Source organism: Manis pentadactyla, chromosome X (assembly GCF_030020395.1).
Source record: "Manis pentadactyla isolate mManPen7 chromosome X, mManPen7.hap1, whole genome shotgun sequence".
NCBI classification, from domain to species: domain Eukaryota; kingdom Metazoa; phylum Chordata; class Mammalia; order Pholidota; family Manidae; genus Manis; species Manis pentadactyla.
In genome coordinates this window covers 39322563-39335523 of record NC_080038.1, presented here as the reverse complement: position 1 = coordinate 39335523, position 12961 = coordinate 39322563, and the positions used below count along the sequence as shown (strand labels likewise).

General features: G+C 37.4%; 1 protein-coding gene across 13 annotated transcripts in view; it reads right to left on the bottom strand.

Annotated features, from left to right (window-relative positions):
• Positions 1 to 12961, bottom strand: part of KDM6A (lysine demethylase 6A) — a 267811-nt gene that overhangs the window by 51545 nt on the left and 203305 nt on the right. For 2 of the 13 annotated variants that reach the window (XM_057495767.1, XM_036907471.2), the window contains exons 11-17: positions 7380 to 7478; positions 7016 to 7235; positions 6325 to 6459; positions 5723 to 5878; positions 5066 to 5161; positions 4011 to 4112; positions 2955 to 3350 (exon numbers count right to left, since the gene is read on the bottom strand). In XM_057495767.1, coding sequence (XP_057351750.1) covers positions 2955 to 3350; positions 4011 to 4112; positions 5066 to 5161; positions 5723 to 5878; positions 6325 to 6459; positions 7016 to 7235; positions 7380 to 7478 — 1204 coding nt within the window. The remainder of the gene's footprint in view (positions 1 to 2954; positions 3351 to 4010; positions 4113 to 5065; positions 5162 to 5722; positions 5879 to 6324; positions 6460 to 7015; positions 7236 to 7379; positions 7479 to 12961) is intronic. The other 11 variants (XM_057495768.1, XM_036907472.2, XM_057495770.1 and 8 more) reach the window with 6 other exon arrangements.

The window sequence follows — 12961 nt, the reverse complement described above, 5'->3', positions numbered from 1 at the left end:
GCAAACTGAAGGTTCCTTCACTAGAATTATGCTTTTAAAGGACAGCAAACTTCCAAAATAGGGTTAAGAGAGTATTTACTGGAAAACCACAGCAACTAAGCAAGCCAGGGAATTAGATATAATGAAGAATAAGAGAACGCTAAGTTCTAATCATAACAAAGGTTCTCATTTATCAACCGCCAATTATCCCTTAGCACCATGGCATTCCAAGAAAAATCTCAAGTTGTCCAATCATTTAATATTTAAAGACTGAACCCCCAAAATTCCATCTTCTCCCCTACTCTTAACAATTCTCTTCTTTCTCCTGTGTTAATGTCTTCCTGTTTAATCTTTCCCATTAGCTTTCATCCATCTTAAATTTATTTCTCCCATCCTAAACTTAAAAAAATGAAACAACTCTTAAGCCCACTTCCCCTTCAACTACTACCTGTTTCTTTCCTTCCCTTAGGCATGGTTTATAGGAGTGGCACCCCTGGCACTGGGCAGCATGTAGCCTATAACTACAGGTATCTGTCCTACAATTGTCTATACTTGTTGCTTACAATTTCTCTCCTTCCATATTATGTTGAAGCCCACTACAATTAGACTTTTGCCCCCACGAATCCACTGAATTGCTCTTATCAAATGTCAGAAAACCTTTTCTGTAAAGGGCCAGATTATAAGTATTTTAGATTTTGTGGACGATACAATCTCTGTCACACATTCTTTTTTTTTTACAGCCCTTTAAAAATGGAAAAACCATTCTTAGTTCATAGGCTGTAAAAACAAAACAAAAAACAGATCACAGTCAGGGGCTGGACTTGCTTTTACCTCATAGTTTCCTGACTCAGCAATGGCACCATATACTTTGGATGGTAATCTTCCAGTCCTTGCCTTACTTGATGTATGGACCTTTTTTGATTTACACTTAGATCACACTCTCTTCCTTTGAAAGACTTTCATCATCTAGCTTCCAAGGCATTACTCAAATTCTCCTGGATCTCCTGCTACTTCACAGGTCACTCTTTCTCTAGTCATCTTTGCTACTTCTTCAATTTACGGACCTATTACACTAGAATGCCCCAAGACTCAATTTTGAGTTTTCTCAGTATGTTCTCACCCCTTGGTGACTGCATCCAGTCTCATCATCCATCCTTCTGATTGGTCAGGCTAGTTTAGACTCTTCTCTGTCACACCCCACTCTATCAGCTAATCCTGTTGGTACTACCTTCCAAATACATCCCAAAGTTGACCACTTCTGCTGCCACTCTGGGTCTAGCCACCACCATTCTGTTAACCTGGATGACAGTAGTTAACCTCCAAATTGGCCACATCATTTCTACTTTTGCTTTAGTCTATCCAGAGTACCAGAGATCTAGTTAAAAACTAAGATCATATCACTCCTCCACTCAAAATCCCCTAGAAATTCCCATTTTATCCAGAATAAAATCCAACACCCCTACAAAGGCCTACAAGGCTGAACATGATTTAGCTAGCCTGTTTCCTGCTGGACACCATTTACCTCTCTTTTCACCCTTTACTCGCCCTGCTTGCCACCTTGATTTTCCTCAAATATGCAAAGTACACTCCTACCATAGGGCCTACTGCACTTTGTTGCTCCCTAGACCTTGAACACTCTTATCACAAATATTTTCAAGGCTCACTTCTGTAATTGGGGTCTTTATTCAAATGTCACCTTCCAGTGAAGCATTCCTTGACCTTCCTATTCATAAATGCAACAGATCTACCACTAACCTCTAGTACTCTCTAGCTTCCTTTGCCAATATATTTTTCCATGGAACTAATCATATCACTACTTAACATTCTACATGTAATGCTTGTTTATTGTCCATTTACCTATCCTAATTAAGACATTTTTGTGTGTTTTCTTTGCTGACTTAGCCCCAGAACCTCAAATATGACATGAACATAGTAGGACCTCAACAGTTAAGAATTAATAAAACTACTAATCACTCTAGAAGAGATGGTCCCACCAAGAATAGTACTCTAAGAATTTAAAAGTCCGAAAAACTTATCTGTTTTACCCATAATATAAGGTTAACCAGCAATTAAGTGAAATATTTCTTATAGTAGACTAATAAAGAACTATAAGCAATTTGGCAGTATGTATTGGCAACATTTTTTTTAATGCTTACTCTTTGAAACCTTTAGTTCCACTCTGAAGCACCCACTCCATGGAAACAATCCCAAATATCGAAAAAACTATGTGTATAAATATTCAGAAGTAAAAACTTAGAAATTAAATGTCTAACAATGAACTACCAAGAAAAATATGTCACATGCCTTTGATAAAAATAATGTTCCTGAAATCCATTACTCTGTTTTGAAATTTTAGTGGCTCCACTTTGCCTTCAAGATAAATTAGGCAACTGTGTCTACCTCCTTGAGCCCTGTACTTCACCCTCCCCTCTTCATAAGCTATACTCTAGGCACATTTTACCAGCATTCTCCACTCCCAAATTCTCTAATATCTGGAGACTGTAACAGCTTGGTCATGTGCCGTCCTAGGTACTATCAAAACACTCTTCTACCAAAGTCACACTTCATAGTAACCTATGGTAACTGTTTCTTCAACGGAGTTTTTCTCCCATCAGAATATCTACAACCTAGCATAGCACCTCAATCTTAAGTGCGCAATATATGCAGAAATGTACTAAGTAATATTGCATAAATGATGTTGATGCCATTGTAAATTAACAATAAATTTCGGGGGGACTATATGATCTACTTTCCTTTTCAAATTTCCAAGACTATCTGGGTGTGTATAAAATTTATAATGGAAAATATATTCATGTATGTATATACTGAATTTCAATGTAGTAATAACACTATAGTAGTATAAAATGCTTATAAAAACATTCCTCCAACTTTTATTTCTTCTTCTCTCAAAATGCATAAAAATAGAAGAAGACAACAAAGTGAGAAGCCAACAAGGCAGCTAGTCCTTCTATTACCTGAGTGGAGTTAGATAGTTGGTTTTTCCACGGCTCCTCTGCGCTGCTGGTCAGGTTTGTGCGGTTATGAGGTAGAGTGAGTGCGTTTCGCTGCAGGTAAGGCACGTTTCCATTACTTCCATTTCCTGTTATGTGATTATTGCCTATCAAAATAGTGTCTGTACTTCCCAGCGTTCTTGGTGTGCTACAGGGAATATGGCCTGCAGAAAAGGGTCCATTGGCCAAAGGCTGCCCAGGGCAGGCAGAGCGGACTGCAGGCTGAGAGACACTAGGCACTCTGGTCAGAGCGAGCTGGGGCTGCTGGCCAGAGACTGAGTTTGTAGGCAATGATGAGTCAACTGTTGGCCCGTTAGGAATTCCAGTAGATCGTACCTGTGCAACTCCTGTTGGTCTCATCTGTTCAGAAACAAAGGAAAAAGTAATGCTGCTTGTGTGGCCTGAAAAGGAGAGAATAAGAATGTGAAGGTGTATAACAAATTAATCTTATTTTTACTCCAGCATTTAATGTCCCTGGATTCAAAAATACATACTTTTGAAAATAAACTGTATTTGTTCATACTTAGATTAGCTTCCTCAGAAAAGGAGAAATCTGTTTCATTTTTAAGAAACATCCCTTTAATAATGACAAAAGAAAGTAGCTGAAAATTATGGAAAACTACTCGAGTTTATGGGTCTTTTCCCCAATCACAAAAAGGGATCTCAAAATTTCATTCTATTACAATGATATGCCAGATCCTCCAAAGTAAACCAGCCCTGTAGAGCCCCACCTCAGTTTAGGATAGCTTGTTAAGTAAATACTATAAATAAACCTTTAGAATACATGCAAAATAACTGTCAATAAATAAAACTCCAAGTCTTGTATTCGAAATTAAATACGTTTTCTTCCCAAAATTCACTGTCCATTATTAGTATTTTAAGAAGCGCAGATTACTAAATTCCACCAAATACTGGTAGAATTAGTAAAAGTGAGGATGAACATACTCTAAAATAATGTTCCAGTCAATAAAAATATTCAAAATGCTAACAAATTTTAGGGGGAAAAAATGCTATACACACTTGGTGTTGCTGCATTAAGACAAACTGACTTTCCAGCTGTTCCAGCATCAGTTTCTGTGCTGGATTTAAATTATTTCTATTTGCACGAAGCTGTTCCAAGTGCTAGAAGAAGAAAGGAGAATACAGTCAAAAACATATCTAAGTAATAAGCTCAAGGTCACTATTCTAAGCAACCTTTCCCTGAAATGACTAGATCAACTGAGGACAGCTGTCCACTCAAAGAATGATTCCTGACCAACAGCAATCAACTCCAAGATGAAGTCCTTTAAAAAGTTTCAGAAAGTAAGAAACATTCATCTGAGGAAGGTTTAGCTGTAATATTATCTCTGAGATAAATGAGCATGAAATTTTACTCATTAATACAGAATTTTTCAGAATTTGCACAGAAAGCTCTTCAAGCTTAAAATACATTTGACAAGTACATTCACAGCAGCATTGTATGGAACAGAAAAAATATGAAGACAACCCAACTGTCCAAAACTAATGATCTGCTTAAATAAAGATGTGACATCCATATAAAGATATATGCTGTAACCATAAAAGAACAAGGAAGCTCTTTATATACTGATAGGGAGAGGTCTATAAAATGTACTGATATGGAGAGGTCTGTAAAATACATTGTTCAACAGTATATATAGCACTCTATCATTGTGTAAAAAAGGGGAAAAATAATAATATGAGGTAAGGGGGATGAATGTTTGCTTAACACATGCACAACATATCTCTGGATAGATAGACTAAATAACATTGGGGGTCTGTTAGGAGGGGAACTGACTGGGTAGGGGCAGGAGTTGGAAGGAGTATTTACTCTATACATCCTACATTCGTAGTAACCATGTGAATATACTACCAGTTTAAACGTAAGTGAAAAACAAGAATGAATTATCTCTATCAGTCTCACAAATGTGGGTTCACTTTACTTATGTGCACACTAACTGAGTTTACTGCCACTCAACTTTAGCAGTCGGCTTTAGCAATCACTCAACTTAAAAAGCTTACTACCTCCACTCTTTTTAAACAGGAAAATCAGCATGCCAAAAGCATATCTTACATACCTGTAATTTCTGTGGTGTCAAACACCATGAATGAGCTTGTTGCTGTACTGGAGGATGTGACACTCCATGGCCACTACTCCAATTATCAGAAGTATTCTGAGGAAAATTGATTTTAAAAAAATTTAAAGAATATTTGGTTAAATCCGTAGAGTTAACAATAATGACTAATGGAAGCCAAATGACTATGAATTGGATTATTTAAATATAAAAGATGTTATGACATTAAATTCTTTTTAAAAAATTTTATATGCATAATAAATTTGGAAAACCATGAATTAAAAAAGTATTGATTCTTTAATAAGCCACCCAAAAAGGCCCACCCCTAGACTATGGCCCAAATGGCTAACCTAAATACCACACTATCCACTGGATGCAATATTTTTGAATTTAGCTCAATGTCAGTAGAAAGTGATGATGAAAAGTGTGTTGAGATTTTAACGGCAGGGAAATGAATAAAATGATTTGATGAATGTAAATTTATCCCTACTTTCTATATTTAATATGATGCTAAGAATTTGGGATGGAAAAACTCCAACCTTTCACTCTTTGATGTCCACAGATTTAAAATAAAGGACAGAAGATATTGAAACTGCACAAATTCAGGGCAGTTGAAAATTTCTTTTCGACTGGGATTTTTTATTTCTCTAAAATATATACCTTTGTTGGACTAGATGTTCTTTTCCTCTTGGCAGGACTGGACAGGTCATCTACTTGGCTAGAAGGAATCATGTGTAGTGGCAAGGATTGCTGTGAAATTGGTGTTTGACTGAGGCCTAATACAGGTTCAGTATTTGGATGATGAGGTTTACATGCCTAAGAATCACAGAAGGAAGACAAAAATAGGGTTCTATATATTCTTAGTTCATTCCTTCAAATTATAAAACTTTACAAGCTGCGTACTTTCAAAGCTATGTGGACATCGCTGATTGCAATTATTAAAAATCAAAATCAAATGAATCATCAATGGAGGAATGTGTACCTTCCTTTGAGGAACTTGCTTTAAAAATTAAACCACTGCAGCATTATTTTAAGAAATCACCTTCAAAATCATGAAAATGCACAAAGGTTCTAAATTGGCACCCCAAAATTTCTTCCCACATCAGAGGAAGCTTTATTTTGATCTAGATTCCCTTTGCAATTAAATCAAAAGGCTTTCCATTAATAAAAGCCTCTTGTGCTTAGCAAAATACGCTTGACCACTACAGATTGAAAAGAACCCTTAAAGCTGGGCACCTGCAGAACATAACCCAACTTCTCACCTGCTGTGCTGTGTTCATGGCACCCTGCCTGGAGGTAAGCTCTGCGGGGATTGGTAGGCTCCACGCCTCCTCAATACTAGGAAGTAATTTAGTTTTATTCTGTAGACTACCTTGTGGAAGGTTACACAACTGAGCCTAGGAAAAATTATGTAAAAAGCAAATTTAACACAAGCCTACTTGAGTAAGAGCAAGTCCACTAAATCTTCCTAAATGCTATAACTAATTGTTTTTAAAAGAAATTAGATTCTTAATTTGGGGTTTCAGAAAAATACTAAGTATACAGAGGGTAACCGGAATATAAACCTTTGTGAAAATTAAAACAAATCTGAGCTCTGTTTTCAGAGTTCTCATAGCTGTCTTCTCATGAAATTCCAAGCTAGAGTGAAAGACAGTGTTTGTGTTCTCTTCTCTAAAATGCTATGACAACTTAAAAATGTAGACAGTACATAGAAAAAATTTATGTAAATTAATATGCATCAACAGTAAATGTGCAAAAAGAGCATCTTTTAAAATACTGCATATCTTACTTAAAATGAAAAGTAAAATAATATTACAAGCTATGGTATGTTTACAAAATATGGGAACAAATTATAGACATCAAAACACAACTAGACAAACTTTCCAGCCACCCTCCTTCTGCCTGTCATGGGGAAACATGTGCCTTTTAAAAACTACTATTTAAAAATTTTACCTGTAAATACTTAATTCGTGCTGCAAGTGCAGAGGTATTACTACAACTCTTGCTTCTGGTTGCATTTAAGTAGCATTTAATGGCATCTTGAGGCTGGTTGCAAGATTCATAGAGTGTTCCTAGGTCCATCCAGGCTGCAGCATGGCCGTGGTCCAATTGTACAGCACAAATATAGGCCTGTAAAGCATCCATAGGCTGATTTTGCTGCTGATATAGCACGCTAGAAGACGAAAGTAAGAAAAAATAAGTTACCTAGGAAGAACTGCTTAGCTTCATAACATGATATAAACTTTGAAGCACATTATGTGACACAACCATCTTCGTTTATCAATTATAATACCATTATTTTTATACAAAGTCTTACCCTATTGAACACCATGTATCTGCACTTGCTTCTGATTTATCAATAGACTGCCTGTAAGATATAAAGGCATCCTGAACTTTCCCAATACTTGAGTAGCACCTGAGAGGAGAGGAGGGGAAAAAAAAATTGAGAAAATCTATTAATACTGATTAATTTGCTGAAAGGATGGACTGTGTACCAAAGCAAATTTAATAAGCTAACATATTTACGTGAAGGTGTGCATTTTATATATATATATATATGTATATATACACACACACACATATATATATAATTATAATGTACATTGTAATTACTCCTTCAGTGAACTACATTATGGTCTATCTGCTAGGTGCTAAAGCATACATTAATGAACACTATTAAAATAATTTAAGGTCCTATCACTTCAATATTATAATACTAAGAGTTGGACACACACACACCCCACTCTACTTATATAGCTTGACCTCTTGTTTTCTATACAGTAAGATACAGAGTTAAAAACCAAGAAAAACATTCTATGTTGGTAAGACTTGCTGGATCCAATTTCAATTCTCCTTTCCTAAACAATAATGAGGACAATACTTTCATTAATGAAAAATACAAACATAAGACATAGTTAATATCAAGCTAACTACCAAAAACAGTACAAAATTGGTTAAATATAATATTGCATGACAAGTAAGGGTAGCAATGTATGATTAAAGCTTCAAGGACCTGCCATTTTCTTAATGCAGATGTACCTGATGGACACACAGAACAGCAGCTATAATTATAAATACCAAAATTATCTTCTCAGTGCTTGATACTAAGGGAAAAATAGAAAACAAAACCCAGTTTGTACCTTCAAGAACCTTACAATTTAGTTAAGGATTGAAGACCCATTATAAGTGTCATGATGCCACATCAAATGCCTAGCACAGAGTGTAAGTGGTCTGAGAATTTGAGGTAAAGGGTACCTGAATACACACTACGTGATTTAGGAACGGTGAGAAAGGGTAAAAATAAGAGATTTGAATTTGTGGAGACACATATTGTTTAGATGGGTGATTCCCAATTACCAGCCAATATACTGCAATTTGGACAAGCAAACAAAATAGGAAAACAACATATATATACACCTATAAATTTTCCATTGAACTTATTAATATTTGTATTATAACCAATTCATTTTGAAATAGTACTGCCTAAGTAAACAGCAAAAAGAAGTTTTAATGTCTTTACTTGCCCAATACTGCATTTTGATCCTCATAATTATTCTTTGAAATTTTACTGACTCATGTAACCCAAAAGTCTGGGAGAACCACTGATTCAGGCAGAGAAGATGACCAAAGGCAATTCAAAACGTTTGAACACTATGAGCAAAACCTAATTTAAACAAGATAGTGCAGACACAAACAGTGGAAAACTTTTAATCCAGCCCAAGAATACCCTGCAGTTTGTTCTTCTAATAAGAGGAATGGCATTATGAAAGCACTTTATAAAAATATTAATCTGCTTACAACGTGTAGGGACAGACTGAAAGGAAAATAAATTATGGACAGCAAAAAGGTGGTGGCTATATTCACTGGTTTGGAACAAGTCAAAATTGGGGTGAAAGTAATGCAAGTGGCAAGAAAGAAAAAGAAGGGAGAAGTAATAAACCAAAAGACTGATAAACACAGTGACCCACTGACTGGATATTCATGGAAGGGTGGGAGGGTGTAGTTATGTAACTTAGTTTTTAAACCCAAATGGACAGAGGGGGAAAAACGGTGATTATCACTGGCAAAAATACAAGGAAAAACAGCTTGCCTGGGGAAGTATATGAAGAATGAGGTTTGAAATATGCTGATTTTGACAGGAGGTAAAGACATTAAAATGGATAATGTGCCAGGTGAAGAACAGAAGATGTGACCCTGGAATTTGATGCCCTGAAGTGTAGAAATCTAGATTTGGAAGAGAAGGTGTAAGAACATAGGACACCTAACAAGAAAGACATAAAAACAAGCCCAAGACTGCACCGGTGGCCTGGCAGTGGAGGACACCAGAAAAGCGAGCGACCATGTTTTTTTTTTGGCTGTTTTGTTTTGGCGAGCGCTTTGTGGAAGTCTTAAAGGGATAGGGACCCAAATACTAGGGAAACAGGGCAGCAAGACTGGTGAGAAGATGCCTGAGGCTGGCAAAGGAGAATAAAGAAAAACGAGCGGCCACGTTTTTTTTTTTTTTTTTTTGTGGTTGTTGTTTTGTTTTGGCGGGTGCTTACTGGAAGTCTTAAAGGGGCAGGGTGGGACACTTAATCCAGAGGTAGGGAATCCAGGGATCTCTAGGCACCATAACCCCTGGGCTGCAGGGAGCACGGAGGACCCTTACAGAGATAAATAGCCTCCCGGCCGCTCCCCCTCCAACGCGACTCCACCACTTTGGAGCAGCTGCCTGAGCCAGGCCACGCCCACAGCAACAGCGGAGATAAACTTCATAGCAGCCTGGCAGGAAGCAGAAACCCTGTCTGCGCGCAGCTGCCCAGCAAAAGCCACTAGAGGTCGCTGTTCTCCCAGGAGAGGAGGGCCACAAACCAACAAGAAGAGAAATTCTTCCAGCCGTCACTCGTCCCAGCTCTGCAAACTATTCCTATCACCATGAAAAGGCAAAGGTACAGGCAGACAAAGATCACAGAGACAACACCAGAGAAGGAGACAGACCTAGCCAGTCTTCCTGAAAAAGAATTCAAAATAAGAATCATAAACATGCTGACAGAGATGCAGAGAAATACGCAAGAGAAATGGGATGAAGTCCGGAGGGAGATCACAGACGTTAGAAAGGAGATCGCAGAAATGAAACAAACTCTGGAAGGGTTTATAAGCAGAATGGATAGGATGCAAGAGGCCATTGATGGAATTGAAATCAGAGAACAGGAACGCATAGAAGCTGACATAGAGAGAGACAAAAGGATCTCCAGGAATGAAACAATATTAAGAGAAATGTGTGACCAATCAAGAAGGAACAATATCAGTATTATAGGGGTTCCAGAAGAAGAAGAGAGAGGAAAAGAGATGGAAAGTATCTTAGAAGAAATAATTGCTGAAAATTTCCCCAAACTGGGGGAGGAAATAATCGAACAGACCACGGAAATACACAGAACCCCCAACAGAAAGGATCCAAGGAGGACAAAACCAAGACACATAATAATTAAAATGGCAAAGATCAAGGACAAGGAAAGAGTTTTAAAGGCAGCTAGAGAGAAAAAGCTCACCTATAAAGGAAAACCAATCAGGCTAACATCAGACTTCTCGACAGAAACCCTAAAGGCCAGAAGAGAATGGCATGATATATTTAATACAATGAAACAGAAGGGCCTTGAACCAAGGATACTGTATCCAGCACGACTATCATTCAAATATGATGGTGGGATTAAACAATTCCCAGACAAACAAAAGCTGAGGGAATTTGCTTTCCACAAACCACCTCTACAGAACATCTTACAGGGACTGCTCTAGATGGGAGCACTACTAGAAAGAGCACAGCACAAAACACCCAACATATGAAGAATCGAGGAGGAGGAATAAGAAGGGAGAGAAGAAAAGAATCTCCAGACAGTGTATATAACAGCTCAATAAGAGAGCTAAGTTAGGCAGTAAGATACTAAAGAGGCTAACCTTGAACCTTTGGTAACCACGAATTTAAAGCCTGCAATGGCAATAAGTACATATCTTTCAATAGTCACCCTAAATGTTAATGGGCTGAATGCACCAATCAAAAGACACAGAGTAACAGAATGGATAAAAAAGCAAGACCCATCTATATGCGGCTTACAAGAAACTCACCTCAAACCCAAAGACATGTACAGACTAAAAGTCAAGGGATGGAAAAACATATTTCAAGCAAACAACAGCGAGAAGAAAGCAGGGGTTGCAGTACTAATATCAGACAAAATAGACTTCAAAACAAAGAAAGTATCAAGAGATAAAGAAGGACACTACATAATGATAAAGGGCTCAGTCCAACAAGAGGATATAACCATTCTAAATATATATGCACCCAACACAGGAGCACCAGCATATGTGAAACAAACACTAATAGAACTAAACGGGGAAATAGACTGCAATGCATTCATTCTAGAAGACTTCAACACACCACTCACCCCAAAGGTTAGATCCACTGGGCACAAAATAAGTAAGGACACGGAAGCACTGAACAACACAGTAGAGCAGATGGACCTAATAGACATCTATAGAACTCTACATCCAAAAGCAACAGGATATACATTCTTCTCAGGTGCACATGGAACATTCTCCAGAATAGACCACATACTAGACCACAAAAAGAGCCTCAGAAAATTCCAAAAGATTGAAATCCTACCAACCAACTTTTCAGACCACAAAGGCATAAAACTAGAAATAAACTGTACAAAGAAAGCAAAGAGGCTCACAAACACATGGAGGCTTAACAACACGCTCCTAAATAATCAATGTATCAATGACCAAATCAAAATGGAGATCCAGCAATATATGGAAACAAATGACAACAACAACACTAAGCCCCCACTTCTGTGGGACACAGCAAAAGCAGTCATAAGAGGAAAGTATATAGCAATCCAAGCATATTTAAAAAAGGAAGAACAATCCCAAATGAATGGTCTAATGTCACAATTATCGAAATTGGAAAAAGAAGAACAGATGAGGCCTAAGGTCAGCAGAAGGAGGGACATAATAAAGATTAGAGAAGAAATAAATAAAATTGCGAAGAAAAAAACAATAGCAAAAATCAATGAAACCAACAGCTGGTTCTTCGAGAAAATAAACAAAATAGATAAGCCTCTAACCAGACTTATTAAGAAGAAAAGAGAGTCAACACAAATCAACAGTATCAGAAACGAGAAAGGAATAATCACGATGGACCCCACAGAAATACACAGAATTATTAGAGAATACTATGAAAACCTATATGCTAACAAGCTGGAAAACCTAGGAGAAATGGACAACTTCCTGGAAAAATACAACCTTCCAAGACTGACACAGAAAGAAACAGAAAATCTCAACAGACCAATTACCAGCAACGAAATTGAAGCGGTAATCAAAAAACTACCAAAGAACAAAACCCCCGGGCCAGATGGATTTACCTCGGAATTTTATCAGACATACAGCGAAGACATAATACCCATTCTCCTTAAAGTTTTCCAAAAAATAGAGGAGGAGGGGATACTCCCAAACTCATTCTATGAAGCTAACATCACCCTAATACCAAAACCAGGCAAAGACCCCACCAAAAAAGAAAACTACAGACCAATATCCCTGCTGAACGTAGATGCAAAAATACTCAACAAAATATTAGCAAACCGAATTCAAAAATATATCAAAAGGATCATACACCATGACCAAGTGGGATTCATCCCAGGGATGCAAGGATGGTACAACATTAGAAAGTCCATCAACATCATCCACCACATCAACAAAAAGAAGGACAAAAACCACATGATCATCTCCATAGATGCTGAAAAAGCATTTGACAAAGTTCAACATCCATTCATGTTAAAAACTCTCAGAAAAATGGGAATAGAGGGCAAGTACCTCAACATAATATAGGCCATCTATGATAAACCCACAGCCAACATTATATTGAACAGC